This window comes from Artemia franciscana, chromosome 12 (assembly GCF_032884065.1).
Source record: "Artemia franciscana chromosome 12, ASM3288406v1, whole genome shotgun sequence".
Classification (NCBI taxonomy): Eukaryota; Metazoa; Arthropoda; class Branchiopoda; order Anostraca; family Artemiidae; genus Artemia; species Artemia franciscana.
In genome coordinates this window covers 38,049,965-38,075,858 of record NC_088874.1, presented here as the reverse complement: position 1 = coordinate 38,075,858, position 25,894 = coordinate 38,049,965, and the positions used below count along the sequence as shown (strand labels likewise).

The 25,894-nt window shown below is 35.9% G+C and overlaps 2 protein-coding genes across 5 annotated transcripts in view; both read left to right on the top strand.

Moving 5' to 3' along the window:
- Positions 1 to 25,894, top strand: part of LOC136034082 (two pore potassium channel protein sup-9-like) — a 212,877-nt gene that overhangs the window by 87,232 nt on the left and 99,751 nt on the right. Inside the window, exon 1 of one of the 4 annotated variants that reach the window (XM_065715204.1) lies at positions 18,518 to 18,613. The exons of 2 other annotated variants lie outside the window; for them this stretch is intronic. The gene's annotated coding sequence lies outside the window, so the exon portion shown is untranslated. Of the gene's footprint in view, positions 1 to 18,517; positions 18,719 to 25,894 lie in introns of those variants that run through there. One more of the 4 variants, XM_065715203.1, reaches the window with a different exon arrangement.
- On the top strand, positions 9,161 to 16,427 carry LOC136034209 (uncharacterized). Its single transcript, XM_065715377.1, has 2 exons — positions 9,161 to 9,814; positions 15,796 to 16,427. The coding sequence occupies exons 1-2, from the start codon at positions 9,224 to 9,226 to the stop codon at positions 15,910 to 15,912; spliced, it is 708 nt and encodes a 235-aa protein (XP_065571449.1). The 5' UTR covers positions 9,161 to 9,223; the 3' UTR covers positions 15,913 to 16,427.

The window sequence follows — 25,894 nt, the reverse complement described above, 5'->3', positions numbered from 1 at the left end:
TAGTTACAATTAAAAGCATTTGGAGCTGTATTTGAGTTTTAATTTAAATATTGGACGTAAAAATTGAAACAATTAAATGACTCCTAGAGATGGTCACATCTCCCCTATTAACTTTTATGACTAAATTACAGCCGATTTGACCTATCCAGCTAAGTACAAACCTTATTACGAAAAGCACTAAGTTTTATTTTCTCTTTAGATGATATCTTTTCATGTTTCTCAACAAAAAAAAACAACCTTGTTTTAAATGATTTTTTGTTTTTCAATGATTCGATTTCTGTCCTATTTGAAGATTTAGAAAGTGTATTCTTATTCATTTTGAAAGTTTTAATATTATTTTATTTTTTTATTATCTCCACATACAAAACCAAAACACATCTTTTACAAAATGTTGCCGCACTATGAAAAACTTTACATTTTTTAGACGTCTGGAAGTAACAAGTAAAAATATATATTCCATTACAAATTACAAAACAGCCATAATCAACTCAGTATTCAAATAAATCTCTTTCATTGAGACAAACAACATATTATTCAACCCCCCAACAAAAAAGTATAACAGTCCAAAAATTGTCCTATACCACACTCCCTGCTTTCCCCCTTAAAAAATATAAATTACTTTCTAACAAATGATCTCTTATTTTTTTTTAATGAAAGCAGGTGTTCAGACATCCTAATACTCACTCTCACCTTATTCCAAATAAGCTGACCCATATATCATACCGTAAATGCTGAGCTAACTGTACCTGTTTTCTCAGTTGCTATATCATCACTACTTCTCGTTTCATAATCATGCACTTGGCTATTCAAACAATAAAACTTCTTAAAAACTGCAGGGACTAGATCATTCATACACTAATAAACAAATATAGAAGCTTGAAAACCTCTAATTTGTCCAACATTTAACAGATACAGGGATATATAACAAGCACTAGTTTCATGAACCTCTTTAACATATTTACCAGTAATCGTAATCACTTTATTCTGAAGAACTGCACTCGCTTATAATTAGTAAAAAAAATTCATACTCCGGATAAAGCAATCGTAAGGTATATACAGCTAGATTAATGAATAATAAAGTGTAAGAAGAATCTTCTGTGGCAGGAAATGTTTAAAACGTCAAAGTATGCCTACACCATGGGTAATCTTAGCAGAAACAGATTCACTATGATTTCTACACGACAGATCTCAATCCACTATGAATCCTAGGTAACACAGTTTACCAGCCTGCTGAACAGGCTTTCCGTACAGTGCAGCCAGGCCATTTAAATCAACAGGAGAGCACACTACTGTAAGTCATCATAAATGTCATATTAACATTAACACATAGAAAGCTTACATTAATGAACACTTCGAGCCTTTCCAGTACACGATTTGCTTTACTTACTAACTCATCTATACAATTTCCAAATAAATTCAAAGCAGTGTCATCAGAAAACGATATAGTGCAGGCTTTCTTCAGGTAAAAACACATGGAATCAACATACACTAAATATAATAATGGACTGAGCATTGACCCTTGAGGTACCCCGGACCTAACCGAAAACGCCGAAGACATAATATTATTAATTACAACTTTAAGCGATCTCACTGTTAGGTAGCTTTTAAACCATTCTAAGCAATTTCTATGAATACCTAGTGATTTCAACATGGTAAAATCCACGGTTTCAAAAGCTTTACGGACATCAATAAAAACAGACATTGGTATATCCCAGAGGCGCCATTTAGGGGGGGGGGCAGGGGTGGACAAATGCCCACCCCAGATTTTCCAGGGGGCCCAAGCTTCCACCACAAAGGGGCCTTTGTCGGCCATAATAATCCATTATGTCCAACATAATCCATTCTGTCCAATTGATTTGAAATTACTGCACGCCTATTAACCATTAACCTATTCACCAAAGAGTGTAATTACCTGACGACCCTTGGGGTAATTACACTCTTTGCTATTGACCATTAAGCCTTAAGGTATTAATAGACATTAGCATTAGTTAGTATAAAGTCATTATCCTAGTGAAAACTGGGTCGGAAAAGGATTGGAATTTAAGAGAGAGAATTGTTTGTGATCTTGTCGATTCAACATCTTATTTGTCTGTTATCATGAGTTTTCTGGAGCTCAAAAGCGAGAATTGGCAGCCTTGAAGAAGGAGAAAGAGGCAGAAAATTAGTCTTCTCTGAGTAAATGGATTAATAGAAACCGTCACCGTGTGAACCGGTTCAGCAAGTAAGAGCAAATCTGTGTTTGTGTTCTTTCGGGTTTCAGTTTTCTGTGCCACTAACAGTTCCGCGGACGGAAAGAACTGAATTTGCGTGGAAAAGGATTTTTCGTGATTTTTTTTTTCATTCATGAGCAACACGGCTCACAAACTCCTGCCTTCTTCCATTTAGGTTCAAAGAGTCGAGTTGGAGTGTCCTGTACTAATGAGTGGCACAGAAAGACGCATTGAGTAGTACATCCTATGAAGAGTTATAGAACTACGTCAAATATATTTTTTTTGAGACTAGAGGCTCTAGTTTCATGGCAATTAGTTACAGAAATCAATAAATTGGGATGCAAATTTGCCTAAGTTGGCTGGCTTGTGGTTTAAATTAGTAACGACGGATTTTCTCCGACTTGAACAAAGAATTATCTGACTAACGATAATTGTTCTGAATAATGATAGTATCTGCTCTAGTCTAGACTAGAGCCGGGTTCAAGTTGCTGTAGTCACGACACACGTTTTGCCACTTGGGCCAACATTCTGAATCTGTTTAGCGGTCAGATTATCAATCCACCACTTAGATATATCCGAAAAGAGTAGCTTCCGCAACATTTTCAGTTTCTGAATTATGAATATCAAGAAGTCAGCATCGACAAACAATCTTCGAGCTATACTAGAACGCCACTACGAGAACGCAAATAAGCCTATAACGTGATTAGAACGTGACTGAAGCTACAAAAAATCCACGAAAATTGATTTGAAAAAGAATAGGCTAAAGTAGTAGGGGTGTTACACTAGTTAGAAGTCAAACTAATGTGCATACTTTCTTTCAGGTGTGTAATTCAGCATCTGAACAAACCATCGGTGACGTTTCGTCTTCTTCAAATGAAGTGACGGTCCCTCAGATCGAGCAAGCAGGAAATGCGACACCCCGGGAAACCACTACGCCTGTCGCAGGTCTGCCAGAGCCTCAGTTTTGGCAAAATAATGCCTCAAGAGGAAGCGCATTGCCAGTCCAGTGGCCCTAAGGACCTTTCTTCGTCCTCTCTCGATCAACCATCCCAACCAAAACTAGTACAATACCCTGCACAAGTGACAGCAAACGGTAAGCCGAAACGGTCATTCAATGCTTCATATTATGAAAAGCACCCGTGGCTGAAGTACTCCTTCCAGGATCATTCTGGTCACTCCTTCTGCTGCAGACACTTTGCCGGCACTTCTACTCTTCCCGGGCAGAGGTACGGGTCTAGACCTATCATAGACGTCGGCGTGACAAGATGGAAAGACATCTCTACCTTTCTCGAACAGCATACTAGAAGTGACCGCCACAAAGACAGTGCAGTTTCATGGACAAAGTTCAAAGCCATAAAAACCATGAAGATGCAGCCAATCGCGTCTGTTTTAACGGCAGACAGTAACAAGGAGAACAGAGAGCACGTAAAAGCCTAATTAAAAGTAATAGCTCTATTGGGGCAACTCGGCACTGCCTTTAGGGGGCACAGCGAAACAGAATTCTCGGCAAACAAGGGTAATTTTGTCGAGACGTGCAAGCTTCTCGCAGAGTACTCTCCTACGCTCTTCTACAAGCTGCAGAGACGGTACGGTCACTACACATCCCATGAATACCAGAACGATCTTATTTCGGTGATCGGTTCCAGGCTTCAGCGCACGATAATGAAAGAATTAAAAAGCTCCAATTACTGTGCTGTTCTGGTCGACGAAACGAAGGACAACTCGAAGAAAGAGCAGCTTTCAATTCTTCTTAGATGCTTCGACGAAGGAAAAGTAAAAGAAAAACCGATCGGATGCTATCACATGAAGAGCCTGGATGCTGAAAGTCTATCAAATTTCATTCATGACACAGTGACAGGAATTGGACTCGATTGGAACTACTGTGTCGCACAGTGCTACGACGGAGCAAGTGTAATGAGCGGACCATTCTCCGGTGTTCAATCTCCTTTGAGGGTGAAATCGCCACCGGCAATTTACATTCAATGCCATACACATAAGCTAAATATGGTCATTGTGAGCTGCGTTGAATCTGTCGGCACTGTTGTTTCTTTTTTTTTCATTGGTCTAGACTCTATACACATTCATTTTCAACAACAACACTCGGCATCAGTTGTTTATTGAGGCCCAAAAAGCTGCCGAACTGCCATTTCGGGAGCTAGAAAGAAGTGATGCCACATGATGGTCTCACTGGTATCGATCTATATCGACGACTAGACTCCGATATGAACGCATTTTAGCTGTACTGTCTGCTGTAAGCGAGGGAGCCGACGGCGGCCAGAGGCAGCTGGGCACCAGAAGAAGATGGAATCGTTCCTTGTTATCTTCCGATTTCACTACGTAAAAGCAACTATGTGAGTGACGAACTCGCTGTCTCAGCAGCTCCAGGCCGTCGAATTGGTTATTTCCTGATTGCGCACCCTGATTCAGGCCATAAGAAGCGAACTCACCGACCTGTGTTCAGATGCTTCATTCGTATCGATTTTCGAGAAGGCTAAAGAATTTGACGGCGCTCGAAATAGTAGTACCTGTTATGAATGATCCCGTGACTAGACCCTCCTCTGTTGGTCAGAAAGGACGATCTCAAATAACTCAAAAGATCACCAAGCATATGAAACAATTTGTAACAACTTTGACGCTAGGAAAGAACTTCATCGAATCTGGCAATCGGACAACAACTTTGGCGGATGAAATGAAGCGAGCGTACTTTGAGAATTTCGATCGTCTACAAGGCGAATTCGACAGAAGGCTCACAGATAACTTGCCAGTGCTGAGCACACTCGAAGCCTTGGATCCAAGCTTGACCAAGTTTATGGAAAGAGAGTTGCTCAAGCGTTTTTCTGCTCTTTATGGCGAGTAGGATATCGACAGCATTCTTTTTGAATCTCAAGCTTGTATTGCCAAACGTTTACTGCTCGATGAGGAGAAAGAGCTGGAAAACTTCCTATACATTGTCGACCGTCTTGAGACATTACCAGTGGCTTACTCAGAAGTAATTAAAGTACTTCGTATTGCTGCCACATTTCCTGTGACAAAAGCAAGCAATGAGCGTTTGTTTCCCAGCCTAGAAATAGTGAAAGACTACCTTCGGTCTACAACAGGAGATGATCGTCTCAGTCACCCCCTTTTGATATTTGCAGAGGAGGATTTAATAAAACAAATTCGACTACGACCTGCTTGTTGACGATGTTGCAAAGATGAAACCTTAGTTGATCCCCTTGTTACCTTTAGTGTTGCAATATTATTTTCTCTTGTTATGTTTTTTGTAAATATATTTGATCTGAAAGCTTTCTGCTGAAGGAAAACCAAGATTTTGTTACAACCTTCAGCATAATAATGAAGATTACTTTCACCGACGTATTGTTTACTTATATAAGAAAGTTTCTCACTGAGGAAAGCCAGCTTGTAGTTTGGTTGAATTTTCCACTTTCAGTTTAGTCACTTAGCCTCGTTGATTGTAATCTTCGTTGTTGTAATTAATCTTAGAGGTCAGTGTGGTTCAGTTCCACATTCGGTTACAGTACATTTCCAAGCAACACACGGGTGCTGAAAATGCGTCTGAGCTTCTCTTAATAATTCATTATTTTGTAGGAAAGAATAAATCCGTCTGTGTACTATTTTCTCCAGCAGCTTTGAGAATAAGGGAAGAATAGATATCGGCCTGCAGTTTTCGATTTCTTTTTTGCAACCAACTTCATAAAAAGGTATTACCTTTGCAGTCTCTAGTTGCTCTGGAAATTTTCCTGTTTCTAGTGAAAGATTAAAGATAAGAAATGCAAGAATATCTTACTATAAATTTATAGATTTTAGGAAGTAAAAGACCTTTACCTATCAGGGGAACAATTTGGCATGAGCAAACGTAGTGAAACAGGAAGTATAGTACATTTTTGCAGTTTTTTCCAATAATTAGGCTCACTTGTTTACTTGATGATAAGGCTAAGATGGCGTTATATTTGTATAAATATTAAGGTAGAACACGTTAGGAAGTGTAAAGGGCCCCTGTTTTTGAAGTTTTTTAATACTAAAAATAAGGAAAACTAATTCAAAACAATTACTTACCCAAAGCGAAGAATGAAGTCGAAACTTAAGACGAGCAACATTTTTAAAGTTTTTTAATATTTTTTTCTCTAAATCATTCCGGGGACAACGTACCCCTAAAAGTCATAGAATCTTAATGGAGATCTTTCCATCAGATTCAGCGTATTCGAGAACCTTACAGCAGAGTTTCAACCTCATATCTGAAAAAATGTGGAATTTTGTATTTTTTGCCAGAAGAAAGATCACAGATGCGTGTTTATTTGATTTTTGCCTTTTTCTTCTCAGGAGTGACCGTATCAACCCAGAGGTTCTGGAATATTGCAAGAGGGCTCATTAAAATGAATATTAAAAGTAATAATGCTCTTGATAAATGCCCGAAATTGGAGGCCAAATAGGCCCCCTCCTACGCTTATTTTTTCCCATAGTCACCCGATCATAATTTTGGGATGGTCATTTTGTTCAGCATAGTCGAGAAATCTAATAACAATGTCTTTGAGGATGACTTAATCCGCCGCAGTCCGTGGGGGAAGGGCTGCAAGTGGTGAGCTTTGTCCATTGTTTATACATGGTATTGATTGTTGGGAAAAATACAGACGTTTGAAGGATTTTTTTGTTGGGGGGTCGGGGGAGAAGGTTATGTGGGATGATCTCTCCATGGAGGAGTTTTTCATGGGGAAAATGAATTTTCCATGAAGGGGGTGCCGGATTTACCAGCATTATTTAAAAGAAAAACGATCAGAAACTAAACAAAAATAAGTTTTTTCAACTCAAAGTAAGGAGCAACATTAAAACTTAAAAGGAACAAAAATTTATTACATATGTGAGGGGGCTTATCCCTTGTCAATATTTTGCTCTTTACGCAACAGTTTTTTAGTACTTAAATTAAAACTATCTATTTTAATTAAATCCTTTGTGTTTCAACGGTCATTCATAAAGAATTGGAACAAAATTCAAACTTTAGCGAAAAGAGTAAGGTATTGACAAGGGGGTGAACTCCTTTATATACGTAATAATATCTGTTCGTTTTAAGTTTTAATATTGCTTCTTACTTTCAGTTGAATAAAACTTTTTTTAAATAAAATTTTAGGACATTATTTACCGAAGGTTTCCATATGTGAATATGGGAATGAGAACTTATTTCATTTTGTATCCGAGTGTAAAGTGCTGTCTGAGTTGCGGAATGATGTTTTGGACGAGTGTTTGGAAGTGAATTCAAGTTAACTGAGCACATGTGATTTTAAACAAATTTGTGTTTCTTTGCTTAGGGATTAAACATAGGGAATCATGTTTGAGGGGATAGCTTGTTACGGTTTTTAAGGATTTGAATTTTATTATGATTGGTGTTTGTTGGTTAATATGCTGAAACTTGGTGTGTTTCTGTTTTGTCTTTTTGTTATTCTTTTTTTATTTTCTTTCTTTGATTTCGATTATCCAAAGTTGCATTTTATCCCCGGGCTGTGTTTGCAGACTGCATTCTTTGTTGCTATTAAATAAAAAAAAAAAAAGTTTGTTTTAACTGAAAGTAAGGAGCGACATTAAAACTTAAAACGAACAGAAATTACTTCGTATATGAAAGGGGCTGTTTCCTCATCAACGCCCCGCTCTTTACGCTAAAGTTTCACTCTTTCTCTCAACTCTTCTTTTGAAAACAGTAAAAAAGTTTAGCGTAAAGAGCGTGGCGATGATGAGGAAGCAGTCCCTTTCATATACGAAGTAATTTCTGTTCGTTTTAAGTTTTAATGTCGCTCCTTACTTTCAGTTAAAAAACTTGCTTTTTTATTTAATTTTTGAACGTTTTTGAATCAATGCATGTTTTGATTTTGGTTCTCCGCAGAGGAATAATTAAAACGAAATTTTTATATTTACTTTTTTGGCTAAATGACTTCCTCATAATTTTGATTGAATGATTTTGAGAAAAAAAATCGGGGGAGGAAGCCTAGTTGCCCTCCAATTTTTGGTGAATTAAAAAGGCGACTAGAAGTTTTAATTTTTTACGAATCTTTTTATTATTAAAAGATATACGTAACTTATAAATTAGCTTACGTAAAGAACTTTTATAGTCTCATGTTTTTATTGCATATATGAGGGAGTCCACCCCCTCGTCAGTACCTCGCTCTTTACACTAAAGCTTAGATTTTGTCCCAATTCATTAAGAATGACCCCTGAATCACAAAAGCCGTAAAATAAATAGTTGAAATTACTAAAAATACTTTAGCGTAAAGAGCGAAGTATTATATAGGAGGAGGTGAGCCCCTTCATATGGGTAATAATTTCTGTTTGTTTAAGTTTTAATGCTGCTCCTTACTTCCAGCTGAAAAAAAACTTTTCATATTTAAACAGAATGTTTGTACTGCATGCCCTTTCTGAAAAATATGGAAGAGGAAAAAATAAATTTTTTGTGGCTTTTTTAGACCTCCAAAAAGCTTTCGATAGCGTGGGTAGGGAATTACTGATAATGGAATTAATTAAAATTGGACTACCAGGTCATTTTGCACAGCTGGTAGCTAATATGTATGGAAGTACAAAAGCAGTCGTTAGAGTGTTTGGAAAAGGACATTCAAGGATATTTGAACAGACAAGAGGTGTTAAACAAGGAAGTGCCCTGTCACCTCGGCTATTCGGAATATCCGTAAATGACATCGTAGAATTCTTGGAGAAAAGATGGGCCCCAACCGTTAAGCTCGGCAACAAAATGATCTCAGCTCTGCTGTTCGCCGACGACATGGCATTAGTAGCGAAAACAGCTCGTGAACTACAAATTTTAATTGACCTGATGGCAGAATACCTTGAACCGAAGAAACTACGTCTAAACCTCGGGAAGACGGAGATAATGATCTTCAATAAAGGAGGAAGAAGGAAATTTGGTCGAGAACGGGAAATTTCGGTTCTAAGGACGAGATATTAAGGTAGTGGAAAAGGCGAAATATCTGGGATTTACCCTGACACCTAACTGCAGTTGGAAGGAACATGTGAGCGAAATGTCAAAGCGAGGGAAAGCAGCAGTGGGTGCAATATTACGTAATGACCTAGTGAAAAAGTCGAAGTCGTTAAAAATGTTTAAGCAAATATTTGATTCGAAAATTAAACCGGCAATCCATTACGGAGCTGAGCTATGGGGCCTGGAGGCCACGGAGAAGCTAGAATCAGTCCAGTTTAGATACTACAAAAGACTCTTCGGGCTGCACCAGACAACACATAACCAGCTAATCAAAGGAGACTTCGGCATCTTCTCATTGAAATTGCACCGGCTTTATCAAGTATTTAAGTTTTGGCTGATATTAACCCAACTTCCTGAGGACCGATTGGCTGAACAAGCTTATAATGATTTGCTTCGAATTAATAGGAAAACTACTTGGACTCAACAAATCGAGAAATCTCTTGACAAACTAGGCCTCTCTTATTTGTGGATGGAAGGAAACGGACCCGGAAACACACAATGCCTTCCAGAAATTATGCAGAGATTGAAAGACCAAGAGATACAAGAGTGGGGTTGTTTAGTACGTTCGTCGGAAACACTGAAGGAATATAGTAAAGTAAAAGAAATTTTTGGGGAAGAATATTATTTTAAGGTAAATTTACCTTTTAGATATTTAAAATCATGGATCCAGTTGAGGGGAAATTGCCTTCCAGTACATAGGGGACAGAAATTAAAAAAAATAAGGGTACAAATGGTAAGTGTGGGTATTGCGGAAAAGAGGATAATAATTTAGGCCATTTCCTCATGGAGCGCCAGGAGCTTGAAAGTTTTAGGGATGAAATTTGGGGGGACCATCGGTTGGTGCTGCTTTCTGATATCCTGAGGTCTTCGATGCCTGGAACCATATGCAAAATGGCACGATATGTGGAAAAGGCGGGAGAGGCTCAGTCGAGCCCGAGTGAATGAAAATAACTATTGTTTTATATTTGAGTGTGTGTTCTGTGCAGTGTATTATTAAATCATGTTGTGTATGGCCGTAGGGCTCAAATAAAATTTCTTTCTTTCTTTCTTTCTATTTATTTTTTCATTGTTTTTTTTAATAATGCTAGTAAATCCTGCACTCACCTTCATGGAAATTTTCTTCCCCCATGACGAACTCCTCGATGGAAAGTTCCCCCAACATATCCCCCTCTTCTCAACCCCTCCCCCAAAAAAAAATCCTCCTGAAAACGCTTGTACACTTCCCAATAACCATTACTATATGTAAGCACTGGTCAAAGTTTGTAACTTGTAGCCCCTCCCACGGGGACTATGGGAGAGTATGTCGTCCCCAAAGACATAGTTAGAAGGTATTTTGACTACGTTGAATAAAATGGCTATCTCAGAATTTTGATCCGTTGACTTTGGGAAAATAATTAGCGTGGAAGGGGGCCTAGATGCCCTCCAATTTTTTTGGTCATTTAAAAAGGGCACTAGAACCTTTTATTTCCGTTAGAATGAGCCCTATCGCAGCATTCTAGGACAACTGGGTCGATATGATTACCCCCGGAACAAACACGCATGCGTGATTGGCCTTCTGGCAAAAAATACAAAATTCCACATTTTTGTAGATAGGAGCTTGAAACTCCTACAGTAGGGTTCTCTGATACGCTAAATCTGATGGTGTGATGTTCGTTATGATTCTATGACTTTTAGGGGGTGTTTTCCCCTATTTTCTAAAATAACACAAATTTTCTGAGGCTCGTAACTTTTGATGGGTAAGACTAAACTTGATGAAACTTATATATTTAAAATCAGCATTAAAATGCAATTCTTTCGATTTAGCTATTGGTATCAAAATTCCCTCTTTTAAAGTTTTGGTTACTATTGAGCCGGGTCGCTCCTTACTACAGTTCGTTACCACGAACTGTTTGATGGCCCACAGGCTTTTTTCAGTAAATCTTATCTTATGGAAACATAGTCAAGTTTCTGCTAATTTGATTTCGATGTTTTAAAAAGAATAGCAATGGCGCACAATATTCCAAAAGACTAGAGACTGAAGTATTTCAAAATTAAAATTACTCTTCATAATTTCACTCTCACATCATGAAAATACATCCCACAGAAGAAGAAAAGAAAACTCAAAAAACTGAAACTAGGAGATGCTAGATAGATTTCCCTTACCTTAAAATTTTTAATAGGACGATTACTTTATGTAGCTCTGCTATTTTGAACTCTATTGAAAGAAAAATTTTCCTTTAAAGGCAGCTGGATATTATACAAATTTCTTTTGTAAGGTTTATTGTGTAATTTTAAGCTAAAAGAAATGAGTGGAAATTAACTTGAAAACAAAGGTTTTATCACAGAAGTAGAAAAAGAAGTTGAAATTTGAAAGTCACAACAATTATTGCTACGCATATTAAGTCTAACATATTTGTAAAACAAGTTAACTGGTTTGCGATCTTCTCCAACATTTGTAGAATTCTAAAAACTAGAGCTAACTGAAAACTGAGTTTGTTTCAACTTTTTAGAGATTTATAATTCCATACTGAAAGTTATACATTTCGTGGTTGGTGAAACAATGCTTTTTTATTCATTAACTGTGCCTTAACAAACACCCGTGATTATTTTTCTAAAAAAGGCAAAATTTCGGATCTGTGAAGAATGTTGCTTGAAACCTCTGCAATAGTGTTCTACGGTATTTTGCATTCAATAACTTAATTTTCACAACGATTACTTGCCCTTTTGGGAGTGTTTGCCCATAACACTGCCAAATTACTCGTCTTTTAAGGCTAATAAATTTGTCTTTCAATTTCTGCAGACTGCTAATGGAATTATCTGTTCCTAAGAGAACATTTAGTTTTTTTGGGATTAGTTTTCAGTAAAGTGCAAGATGTCAGGTTTTTTTAAGTTCATTTTGAAGTTTTTATATTTATGATGAAGAAGTCGAAGATGTTTATTTTAAAGTTTACTTTTCGCTCTTTAATTCCATTGATCTTATGAATTAGGAAGAAGAGTCAAAATATTGTTCATACTACTAGGAATATCTTTTGCTAGTATTATCATATTTTTAAAAATTAATCTGTTGTTATAGTATGAAATGCCGTTAACTTGCATCACTTTTTTTTCATTCTAAATGCTTTGTATCAAATCTGGAAGAAATCCAACTGGCTAAGTAAACCTTTTAATTCAAGTGACTAGGGTATTTCAACCTTTAGTCTTTGGGTGTATTTGAAGAAGTGGGGGGGGGGGAGGGGGGAGAGTATCAAACTTCGTAAAGACAATTATGTTGATCCCGAGTTTTAAATTCGTTGTTTGGTGTAAGTTTTGTCCAGTTTTGGTTTCATTTCTTTATTAATAGTAATTTAGTTTCGTTTGAACTTTTATTTCTTATATGTGTTAATTTTTGTTAGTTACAAACTTTAATATGGCTCTTTAATCTTTTTTCGAAATTCTATCCCACTTTTTACGCATATTTTGGCGCAGGATTTTCCCATAATCTGACAGAAATGACCTCAGGGAAATCCCGCTCTCTAATTGGGGATCAAGTGACATCGTAGTTCATTTGTTTCGAAAAATCGGAGTAAAATATCTCTTGAAAAATATGATAAAAACCGTCAACGAAAGCAGGAATATATAATTATGTTATCATAGAAAAAGAACCAAAATTGCCGGATAATTCTGGTGCTCTACATGGAGTAAAAAAATAAGAAGAAAAATCATTTCAGGAATAGTTTTATCTACTTACTTAATTAAGTCACTTCCATCTTCTTAGGACGTTCTGGGTCCGCTCCTTTCAAAATTTGGGGCTGCTCTAAATTTGCGTGAAACTAAAAACTACTAGTCCAGGACTTTTAGCTCAAAAAAGGTTCAAACCCGAAAATGGTCCGAAAATGGTATCAAAATGATCAGAAAAAATTCTGTACAGCATACTAAAAGTCCCCATAAATCCGAGTGTGGCGAGTACCCGAAAAACAGGGGTAAAGGGGGAAATGCAGGAGAAAATGGGGAAAATGCCGAACATGCCCAGAAAATAGTTTAAAGCGAGTTTGCTGGGGTTTTCACATACGCTGATTACGAAATTAACATCTAAGATTCAGTATAGAAAAAAAGTACTACGGAGAAAGGGGGAACAGGGGAAAGAGGGGAGAAAAGAGAACAATACAGGGTAGGGGTTGAAAGCGGTTTGAAAGATATTTTCTGGGGTATTCCTATCTGGTGATTACGAAATTGAGAAATAAAATAATATAAAAAAATCGACTGATTATAAAATTCACATCTAAAACAAAGTACGATAACAAATAAAGGAGATCTATAGAGGTTCAGCTGCCCCAAAGGTTTGGAAATGGCAAAAAAAAACTGGAGAAAGAAATATGGAAAGATACTGAAATTACATTGTTCCGTATTCCTCGCCGTTATGAACAAGTGCGAGGGATCTTCAACATAATCCTGTTCTAATTCGACATTCACTAAGAGAAGCAAGATAGACTAGTCACCGTGGACTTCCTGACGAAATAACATCTAGCGGATCCAATAGTTCCAAATCTGCGTGGATACTTACACGTGTGATATAGTAGAAGGATAAATGAAGGTACGACGAGATTTTTTCAGGCATAATGCGCCAGCCAGACAAACCTGAACTAGCAAAAGCAATATGGAATGAAGCAAAAACGGACTTGATTCACCACCTGCCAGTGTCAGATCATGTCAGTGTAGTTGACGGAGGTTGGCTGCTTCAGCAAGTACCTTGGAAGATTGGAGATACTTATGATTCAATCTGTGACAGCTATGTTAGTTTCGGTACTCAACGCTGTACCATCGAAGTTGTCTTCGATGGATAGACCGCTGGTCCAACCACGAAAAATGTTACGAACAACCAAAGGTGTAAGATAAGCCAGCATCAATTTATCGATTTCAGTTTAGGGATGAAGCTCCAGAAAAAGAAGGAAGAGTTTTTGAGCAATCAGAACAAACAGCGAATTATAAGCTACATCGGGGAAAAACTCAGAGCAAAAGGATTTGAAGTCGTCCATGCGAAGGACGATGCTGACTATCTATTCGTGAAGACTGCCGTAATGAAAGCAGAAAACTCTGAAACAATAGTTCTTACGACACTAACCTTCTGATTCTATTCTTTTATCACCTTCCGCCTAATGCAGAAACACTTTAATTCGATTCGTCAACGAACGCCAAAGAAGCGATAGCACGATTCTGGTGCCTCAACGAAGTGCCAAAAAAGTGGGAGAAGTATCCAGGCTAATTCTGGTAGGACACGCACTCTTGGGATGTGACACAACCTCACGAGTTTTTGGACTTTGAAAGCAAGGTGTGCTACCTCTTTTGAAGAAGAGCGAAGTGTTCAGGAAAAAAAATGCGAAGTGGTTCTGGATGAACTATTGTCCAAAGATGAAATTGTCAAAGCGGGTGAATATCTTCTCCTCAGCTTGTATAAAGCACGACCAAACACTAAGCTACAACATAGAATTTTCTTGGAAAAAGTTTCGTCGCCTAATACTAAGGCGTTTGTTAAGCCTGAAAGGCTTCCGCCAACCGAAGCTGCAGCTTCATTCCACTCCCAGCGCGTGCGCCTCCAGGTATCCTGTTGGAAAGGGGAACCAGCTAACCTCGACCCGGCTGACTAGGGTTGGGTCCTCAGAGACCATAAATGTTAACCTGCGATGACCGATTTGTTACCCGCACCTCAGACTCTTTTGAGTGTCGTTGGACACTCACAGGGACAACGAGATTGTCGAAAACAAGGAGCTTGACTAGTGATATGAATGCTGTGTTTTTCAAGTCAAATATACTGCCTTAAAAAGTATAGATTTTACCCATAGTTACTGAAGTTCTTTTTTTAGTTTTTTGTTCAACGACATTGCCTTCGAAAGTGCAAATTTTACCTATAATAGCTGGAGTTTTGCACTGTGATCACTGCCAAGTGGCTGTTTTCTTTATTTTTAGCAATTCAAATGGTTGCAAGAAATGTCTGTGATTCAAGAAAGTAAAAGTTTGATACTTAAGCGAAATATTTTGTCCATAGGTCTACTTATTAGCCATTAGCATCTGGCTCAGGAGTCAGGCATCCCTTCCCCTTTTCCATTATTTCCTCCGGTTTTGTTAAGTTTTCATGGTTCTTGCTTACTTTCCTTCATTTTAGGTGTCAGTTTTGTGATCAGCAGATAGGAAAACCCCAAATAACACATTTCAAACTGATTTCTACCCCTGACTTCAATTGTCCCTTTTCTTCCCAATCTTTCCCCCTTTTCCCCCGTGGGCTCATGTTCTTTATTTCATTTTAGATGTCAGTCTCGGGATCAGAAGGTAGAGACCCCAGAAAACATATTTCAAAGTGCTTTCTATTCCTACCCTGTATTTTTTATTTCCCTCTGTTCCCCCATTTTCCGTAGTACTTTTATTCTATACTAAATTTTAGATGCCAGTTTCAGGATCAGCGTATGGGAAAACCTCAGAACTCATTTTGAAATATTTTCTGGGGATGTTCGGCAGTTTTCCCAATTTTCTCCGCATTTTTACTTTTCCCCTGTTTTTTGGGTACTCCCCCCTTTTGGATTTACAGGGACTTTTTGTATCCTGGACAGAATTTTTTTCTGACCATCTTGGTACAATTTTTGTTTATATTGCAATTTTTTCCAGGTCGGATATGAGACTCATGACATATCAGGACCCAAAAAGTCCTGGACTATACATCTGACACAGATGTTTGAGATGCAGTTCTGGATAGTTGGATACGAGACTCGTGTTGAAATTTAAGGAATACAGCGTATACCACCAGTAGATTTCCGTCACTTCTGAAAATCCTTTTCCCCAACCATTCCACCCAGGAGAATTCTACCCATATTTAAAATTGAGCAGCCAGCCGAAAATTCAGACAAAAGAAGAGAATGAAGAAAAGCATTGATTTATGTATGTTTTACCTATAGGTCTGTTCTAAGACACATGTAGAATATATGAGTAGTGGTGGACAGACGGGGCCGGCTGGCAAGGGTGAAGCTCTAAGGATTTTTCATAATAAGTGCGGTACACCATTTGCATTTACCCTAAGCCTCATTTGCGTATATTTAACCTTCACTGAATTCAAATGTAATTCAAAATGCACATACCCTGAGCCTCATTTGAATATATTCAGCATTCACTGAATTCAAATCATATTCAAATTTGAATTCAAATAGTCAAGTAGAATCAGCTTAATCAGAGGAATAATTACTTAAGTAAACCGTTTTATTTAAATTGAAATAAACTAATAGAATTTATGATTTAATATTGAACTTTATTTGACCGCACATATTAACATATCCAAAGCGTAACCGCTTGTATCAGCATAATCATGGGAAAGACCACTTATATTAACACTTTTTTTAGAGGGAAATTAGAGGGACAGAGAAAGAGAAAGAGAGGGAGAGAGAAAAAAATTTACCAACACCAAACATTTACCAACCATATGCATAGCGTAACCGTTTGTATCAGTATAATCGTGGGAAAGACCACTTATATCAACACCTTTTTTAGAGGGAAATTAGATAGAGAGAGAGAGAGAGAGAGAGAGAGAGTAAGACAGAAAGACAGGGAGAGTGAGAGAGAAAAAAAATTACCAACGCACAGAATTAGACGCACAAACACACAAAGACAGACACAGAGACATGCCAACATTCGCTTGAACACACAGGCACAGAAAGAAAGAGAGAGAGAGAGACTAGATTATTTTCTATAATTAATTTTGTGTACATAGGGTTGAATCTGCATTCACCTAAGTCTCTATTAACAGTCCGCGAGGCAATCGAAATCAAACGAAAATTAAATAATAATACATCCTTAAATAGAGACTTGGGAGAATACACACTCAACCCAATGAACACAAAAATTAATTATAGAAAATAATCTCATTCAAAATAAAACAAAATAGGAACCAATAAAAACAACCAAAATCCCAAAAGAACTACAAGATTAGCTGCAGAGAAGACAAACATTGCAATAAGAAATTATTCCAATTTTTAATGAATACAGTTAGTGAAATGTATGAACCTTTTTAGCTTGTAAAATGTTTGCTTTTATTTACAAAGTCTTGGCTAAACTTTTCGTTAAGAAGTAATGATTGCTAGGTTATTTTAAAAAATGGATTTATAACTTGGAACTGTTATTGTAAGAGCGTTATTGATTATTGTTTTCTTTGCTGAAAACAGCCCTTAGAGATAGGGCTGAAATATTCAAATAGGTTTTTTTCGTTTATTCAAATACCAATACATTCATAGGTTTTGCCAGCATGCAAATGCACCTATACATTCAATAAATTTTGTCTGCATGCAAAATGTGCTAGCTAGAATTTTTCTACATATTATGCAGTAAAAATTATTTTCTAACTTTACTCTGTCCAAATGCTTTACCCCCACCCCCCTAATGTGCAAATATATAGCCCAGATTATAAATTCCCCATCTGATTTGTCACTTGTATTTGTTTGTCCCACGCTAAGCTGAAAGAAACTAACAAAGAAACCGGTTCTAATTAGCTTCTATATACATGAGTGCTATATCAGATAAGTACTATATCAATAAACACAATTTCTCGAAAATTCCATTGAATCATCAGCTTCAAAGCAGCTTCATCGGCTTGATGAGATCATTCTTGGAGAAACCAAGAAAACAAGTAGGAAAAACAACGACAAAGGACAAATTAAAAAAAAAAACACGCGTCCGTGACCTTTCTTTTGAGGAAAGAAAGAAGAAAAATCTACGTTTCTGTGGACAGGATCTGAAGACCTTAACAGAACGGTTCTTTGATATACTAATACCGATGCTGTGATTCTCATCAAGACCGCTTGTATTTCTGAGCTGTTTCACCCTCTTTTGAAAATCTGGCAAATTTTCTCATGGTCGTAACTTTTCAAGGAAATTCTAATAAGTCAAATTAGCATAAAAAGTCAATTCTTTTGTTGTTCTAACTTCTATCAAATTTATTTTAAATCTACAATTACTCTCGGGTTGAGCCACTGCTTACTTATGCCTCATTACCTATTTAAAAATAGTTTGAAATAGCCATGTTTTTTTTTAAGACCAGCCAAACTAAGGCTCAAGATGTACTAAATAAATGTAGAGCAACAAATCAAGACTGACGATAAAACACAATTTTTAGAAAGACAAATAATTCAACCTTTTTAAAAGGTGATTGGATTGTCATTAAAGATTTTAAGCCAATAAAAAGACGAGAAGTGTTTGAATTACAGCATATTCTATAGGTAAGCCAACTGTTTCTCTATGGTGACATTGTGTTGAACTATTCGCAACTGAATAATGGGTTGTATTAAAAATTTTGTCACGGCGTCTTTTTTTCTATATCGATTTTCCTGTGAGCAAGTCAGTAGGATTGTTAACTGGAAATCCTTTGGAGTATTTCTATTTCTTAGTATGCTACAGACTAGCTACCGGTGAAGGAATTAGGACAATCCCCTTTGAAATAATCGTAAGGAAGATGTTGTTTCTAATAATAATAATAAATTAGATAAATTGTGTGTCAAAGGATTCAATAATTGCGTTTAGTTTCACTGGTTCCAGGGCTAACAAGAGAGTAAGTCAGTTGGATAATTTTTTTTAAGTTAGCTGCAATTTGAGAATTACTAATAAAACTTACAATAAAGAAACTTTGATTCATTTGTGTCTTTATGCATATTCTAATCTGAAATTAAACCTTAGCCGGCTTAACATTATAAATATTCAAATCTTTTCATAATTTTTTTCTGCTCCATTATAGCTTGCTTCTAGTTATTTCTTACCCCAGTTTCTTTTTCTTTTTTTCGGCAACCAAAACTACCAAAAACTCCACAACCTTATTTGGAGATCTTTGTCGTCAAAAATTTAATTCCGGTTTTTCCGAAACTTTAATATGGCTATGTAATTTCCATCCAATTCTTGGATGGAAAATTTATTATTATTATTATTATTATGAGTGGACTCGCAAAACTGGGTTGAGACTCCTACCGCAGAAGACACATTGTCACTCCCTCTGTTCAGAAAGGAAAATGGGCAAAATGAGTAATAACCTAGCTTCAATAGCCACTGGGAAATTTGCGCCTCCCTCAGGGACAGTATTTCAAGATATATGTTGCCTATCTTTTTTCTCCTTATAGAAGAGCCTTCCTTCGTTTTGAAAAGGTGAACACTATTGCTATTCCCCATTACAAGAAAACGATATTCACTTGGTTCGGACTGACTTGGGCAAGTAATGTTCCTTCATTAAAAGAAGGAGGAACGTTATTAAGCACCGATAAACCATCAGCACCAAGCGCAACTTGATCCTCAGATATGGTACTAGTAAGAAAACTTCTTTTCCCCACTTGGGATAGAGCTTACCACATGGTAAGTGCTTCATATTTCCTAGGGGATTTATCCCCTGGGCAATATTATCCAGCTTTTATTGGTTTTAGTCTATTGCGTATGGGCAGATTAGACTGGGAAGTACTCTACCCTATAGTCAAACGCTGGACAGAACAGTCAGCGACTAGACAGTGACTAAAATCATTACTAGAAGGCCCCTGTCTGTGCATACTGTTTTCAGAAGCACCACAAAAATATTATTACGCTACCCCCATATAGATATTGAAGGCATTTAAAGAAAGGTTGAAACATATTTGGAGGGCTCAAACTAATCAGACACGGTAGCCAAAGAAGGGAATAAGCAGATTCTTGAAAATTTACTGTTAAGTCAAAGAGACTCGAGGAAACCCTATTGAATTAAAGAGGATACAATACCTTAAAATTATTTTGCGAGCCTTGGCGTCGACTGATCAATATAAAGATTAAGGGATCATTAGCGAATTCTCTCAGGGGACAAACCAGCATCAGGAACTCTTGCGATATGGTTCGACCCTGAAATTTTATTGAAAAGACAACGAAACTTTGGATCACTTTCGTCGGCAAGCTTATCAGTCAAAGCATGTACCACCACAGGGAGATATTGAAGCTACCAAATCGCTCAATAGTATTTCTTTTAACCTTTTTTGTAGAGTTTTCCTAACAGGTATACTAGCACAATTTTAGGAACTGCCCTTTACTGAATTTTAAAATGGGAAATTCTGCTCCATTTAATAAAAAAAAAGAGATCACGCTTTCTGATCATCTAAGTTCATTAAAATTGACTAGCTGCGTCTCCAGCACAAAGCGAAAGATGTTGAATGGTTTTTCTAACATTTTCAGGAAAGTGGGTGACAGCTCTTACTTTTCTTTTGCTTACACCGATCTTTTATCTAAGCTCTACAAGTTACAAGAATGCCACCGAACAATTTTTAAGTAGTTAGGCCGTGAATCTAAAACCGTTTATAATGGACAAGATTGGGTGATCACTTAAGATACCGAATAACCGCATTTTGAAAAAGAATTCTTAAGGTGGGTTATGAATCATGGACTGATTGATTTTGTGGATGTGCGAAGTGTGTCCCATCTGAAATGTGGGTTACTATCACTGAAAGTTTTAAGAGACGGCTTCTTAAGCTTTAGGAAATATGATAAAAGCCCCAGTTAGTTGTGAATGGAAGTGAATGATGTTATCAAACAGTTCGTGATTATCTCAACGGATATTATTTCCTTAATATTACAGTAAATATTATCTCCTTAGATATAATATTTATTATCTCTTAGAGAAACTTAGAGAGTTTCTTAGAGAAACTCAAAAAAATAAATGTTGACAAGAAGTAGTTCAACCAAAGAATTGGTTTTATATGCTGACTTCAATTATATAAAGTTCAATAAGTTTAACGTTGTCCTTCATTAGCTGCGAGCCTAAAAAACTTTTCCTCTTTTTTAAACAAGGTGAATACAACACCCCAAAAGGTAAGTAATCTTAAAAAAATTTAACTATTATTTTCAAAATATTAGATAATCCTTCTGATAATATAAGATAACCCTTCATGTCTACTCATTCAAATTAAGCCTGAAAAGAGCACTCCAGTGTGGATTCTTTTTTCTCATTGTATAAAAAAATTTTCTGACGCTTAATTTAAAGCTTTACTTAACTAAGCTGATATACTTCCTATTTAAAAATTTATATACATTGATGTGTAGGTGCAAATCAGTTATTATCAAGGAAGGACGGTGATTCATTAAGTAAGTTTACTTGACTTACTTGACTTATGTCTCCTTCCGAGTGTGGCTCAGCGTAGAGGGTGATGGCAGCTTCCTCCAACTGGTGCGTCGTGGACACCGACGGTTTTAATGTCCAAATATCCTAACTCTCATAAAACCTTCAGATAAATTTAACAAAATAACTTTTTTATACTAAAAGTAAAGAGAGACATTTAAAATTTAAAGCGAACAGAAATTTTTACGTATACGAGAGGTGTTGCCCCCTTGTCCATACCTCACTCCTAAGTTTGACTTTTTTGTTCCTAAAGTTCGATGTCTTGTCCAATTCTTTAGAACGATTCCTGAAAACAACAGCCGTTTAATTATAATTAGAACCTTTATAGAAAGTAATAGGAAAATGTAGCGGGAAGAAAGGGGTATAAAGAAGGGGGCAGCCCCTTTCATATGCGGAATAATTTTTGTTCGTTTTTGTTTTTTAATGTTGCTCCTTAGTTTCTATAGAAAAATCATTCTTTTACTTAATGTGTACTAAGTGTCATGTCTGTTTGGATCATTTCTCTTTACTGTCATGCCTTCTGTTGGCCTTCTGTTTTTTTTTCCATAAATAACTATTATCTATCCACACGAAATATTCATTTTTGTTCTTATTTAAAACACTTATAATCTGTTCATTTTAAATAAACAAGCAAGAAAGTTTAAAGAGATGAAAAATTTTTAAAGTCCTGAAAACACTTCCAAAATGGTGCACTCCTGACAAAAATTGAACCATAAAATTCAAAATTTACCAAACCAAGAGTAAAGATTTTAAGCTGCCATCTAATTAAACATGACTTATCTATTTTTTTTCTGAAAAATATTGTAAGCGATCTATATATATTTTCATCACTTTGTTAATGTTCTCTCCCAACATTTGACTTTTAAAAAAAATGACCCACTCTCAAAGAGCGCCACTCTTAAGATCTTTTGACCAACTGTTGTATTCAATTTAGTCAAAAGAAAAAGAAACACACATAGACCAAATAGTTCTTTAAAGAATGACCCCTACTAGGGCACTTGAAAAAGACCACAGCACAGGTTTAATATTTGCCACGATACTAGAAAGCCACAATTTTACATGGAATACGGCCAAAATACTATCAAGCAAAGCTATCAAGCAATACTATCAAGCAAATCATGAAGCATTTTAGTTTCAGAGCCAAAATGCTTTAGGTTTCAGAGTTTGGGATTTTAGTTCCAAATTTCAGTTTCACTAAGGATTTTCGTTTCATTGTTCGGAATTTCAGGTTTGAAAATTTGTATAACAGCTATTCCTTTATGTAAAGAACAAGGTGTTAAGAGAAGCAGCATCCGCACCATATTTAGAAATATCCCAAATATGATATATAAAATAATAAAAAATTAAATATATAAATTTTAAATGAAATTTCTAGTTTCTTTTTAGAGTAATTAAAACCTAAAACATGCATGTAGATAATTAAATTTTTAGTAAGAAAAGGCCTTAAGCCCCTAATTTTCACCCTTTACGTTAAGTCATAATTATGCTTTATTCGTATTTTGGAAACAAGCAAATATTATAGTAATTCTTAAAAAAGGGAAAACTAATGATGGTAACCCCGGTTCTTATCGCCCGATTAGCTTGTTGTCAAACATCGGAAAAATTTTTGAACGGATTATTATGAATAGATTAGATAAACTTAGTTTGGATAATTGTTGGGTTTCTAAAAGACAATTTGGGTTTTGCAAGGGTAAAAGTACAATAGATGCAGTTGACAATATGGTAAGCGTTATTGAGAAAAATAAAGAGGAAAAGAAATTCACACTTTGCCTTTTTTTTGACATTAAAGGAGCATTCGACAATGCATGGCATCCAGGTATTTTAAAAAAGCTCAAGGATAAGAAATGCCCAACTCAATTGTTAAGATTAGTGAAAAGTTTTTTATCAGATAGGACGGTATCATATGGAAAAGATGTATCCCGGAAGTTGGAAAAGTCTTGTCCGCAAGGATCAATTTTGTCTCCTTTTTTATGGTTAATCAACATAAATGACCTTTTAGAAATGGATTTTGGTGAAAATTGTACGATTCAGGCATATGCTGACGATGTCACTGTAATTTTAACAGGTAAAAATATTCTGTTTTTAGAAAATTTGGCGGAAAAAATATTTCAGAAGTTTGAAGTGTGGGCTGCAGAAAACAAACTTACTTTCGACCAACGTAAAACAGAAGCTGTATTGTTCACAAACAAACACAAAGTTCCTGTTGTAAATCTTTTTTTTGGAGGAGAAAAAATTAATATACAACAAAAAGTCCGTTACTTAGGAATTATTTTAGATAGGAAACTTTTATGGACTGATCATGTCTCTTCCCGAGTTACTGCTGCAAAGCAGTATTCGACGAGACTCCTTTGTGCAGCGAAGATGACATGGGGTCTCAAACCACAAGCTTTAAGAAAATTATATAAATCAGTTATAGAAAGTACAATTTTGTATGGGGTATCAGTTTGGTTTTCAGCTCTTAGAAAGAAAAATATTTTACAAATGCTACAGTCTGCTCAAAGAACCTGAATGATAATAATCTCAAAATCTTTCCGTTCTGCCCAAAATGACGTAATTACGGCCATTGCTGGGGTACTGCCAATTTCTTTCCGAGCGACTGAGCTAGCGACATTGCGCTATGCGAAAAAAGGCCGTCCAAGTCACTGGCCAAATTTCACTTCTCCTGAATTCCCCCTTTCTAAACGCTCATCCAATCATAGTACTTTCACTGATGAATCATTAGTAGATATCTTAGGCCTTTCGACAGTACGAGAAATCCATACTTCAACCTTTCATATTAATAGAAAGGCATTGAAAAATATACTTTACGGACGATGGTATGAAGAATTTAAGAATAAAGTTAGTTCTTGGTCAATTCGCTTTTTTGCTTCAACAGAAGATTTATTAGCTGTTTGCAAAGTTCAGCCCTCCTACCATCTAACGCAGATTATTACGGGTCATTGCAGGCTAAATTTCTTTCTTCACCGAATAAACAAAATTGATACGGAGTTGTGCCTTTGCGGTGTAAATGAAACTTGTTCCCATTTTCTTTTTGAGTGCCCTATTTATGCTCGTGAACGTTTAGAATTAATATTTCACCTTTATAGTATCAATGTTCCTTTTCCGTTTAATCTTGATTTGATTTTTAAATTTAGGAATGTTAGAAATATTTTACTGAAATACATAAGAAAAACTAAACGTTTGGATTTGGGGTTATAATCTTATTTTAAAAAAAAAATATGTGGATTTTTTTTTATGTCTGATAACGGAATTCATTGTGTATTATTTAGTTTGCCTTTTTGTTTTTGTTTTCTCTTGTTTAGTTAGATTGTATGTACAAAATTATGTGTTTTGTAGTTTATTTTAGATGTTTAGTTTTGTCTCTTTGTTAGTCGTGAAATGCCGTAAGGCTAATTTTTTTTTTTTTTTTTTTTTTTTTTCTTTTTCTTTTTGTCCATAGTGTTTAGCTTTAGAATAGAAAGTGAAATACTTTTTGTAAGTTGAATCACTAAATAAATTCATCATGCTCTAAGAGTAATCCAATACAAATTTAAATCCGTTTGATCAGATTCATTTGAGAATGAAAGTTCTTACTTAATTATTTTGACTTAAAAAATAAATTTTTAATTCAAGGTTCTGCAAGACTTTGGTAAAAAAAACTTACAATTACCTATTGATTATGCTGTTTGCAATCTAAAATTGTTTCAGGATAGGACTAGTCAAACTTGATCAGGTAGCCCCCTCCTCCCATTTTCCCGTAGATAGGATTTTATGTTTCATGTATAAAATAATGGTCTTTACTTTCACTTTGATAAGCTGTTTATTAACATTTTAATTTGTCATTTAATCCACTTTCGGTATCAAATCCCTTTTAATTTTGTACATTACGTACGCTAATGATTGCCCGGACCCAGATAGGACTCATTTCTTCGATTTCCATTGCCTCTGATAAAGTAAAGGAAATCAGCTTTTTTGGAATATTTCTGAAAGTCAATTCCTGTATTATTGCTATAATGCACCATAGCTATCTATTAGTTTTTCCTAACGTCTTTTTTTAGATGACTGGAAATACGAGTTACTTTCATTAAAAGCAAACTGTTTATGTCAAGTTTATAATGACAGTCTTTCATTTTGATGCGCTGTTTTTAAACATTTTATTTTATCTAGAATACTAATTTAACCTATGGCAAACATGTGCATTTATTGGCAACTGAACCAGAAAGAATGTTTTGGCACTTTATAAAACGTCTCTTATCTTACATTTCTTAATTGCTTGTCCACTTGATGCGAAAATTCCCAGAAAATCTGCCACAGCAATTAAAAATATCGTGTATTCAATATTATTTTGAGAAACTTGGCCATCCTTTCCGTGATTCCCATGATTCCTGTAATTCCTGGTGGATTCACTTGTGTAAATTTTAACTAAAATTACAAGGAATGTTTTGAATGGAATTGAAAACTAGGTTAAGGATTAAATATTTTCAATTTTATTATTAATTTAATCATTAAAAAATTTAATTATAATAATAAAAATTTATTAATAAAAATTTAAATTTAATTATCAATTCCGTGTGTAAAACTGCTGTCAAATAATCAATACATCTAATTCTTTAATCAGAAAAATACCTCAAT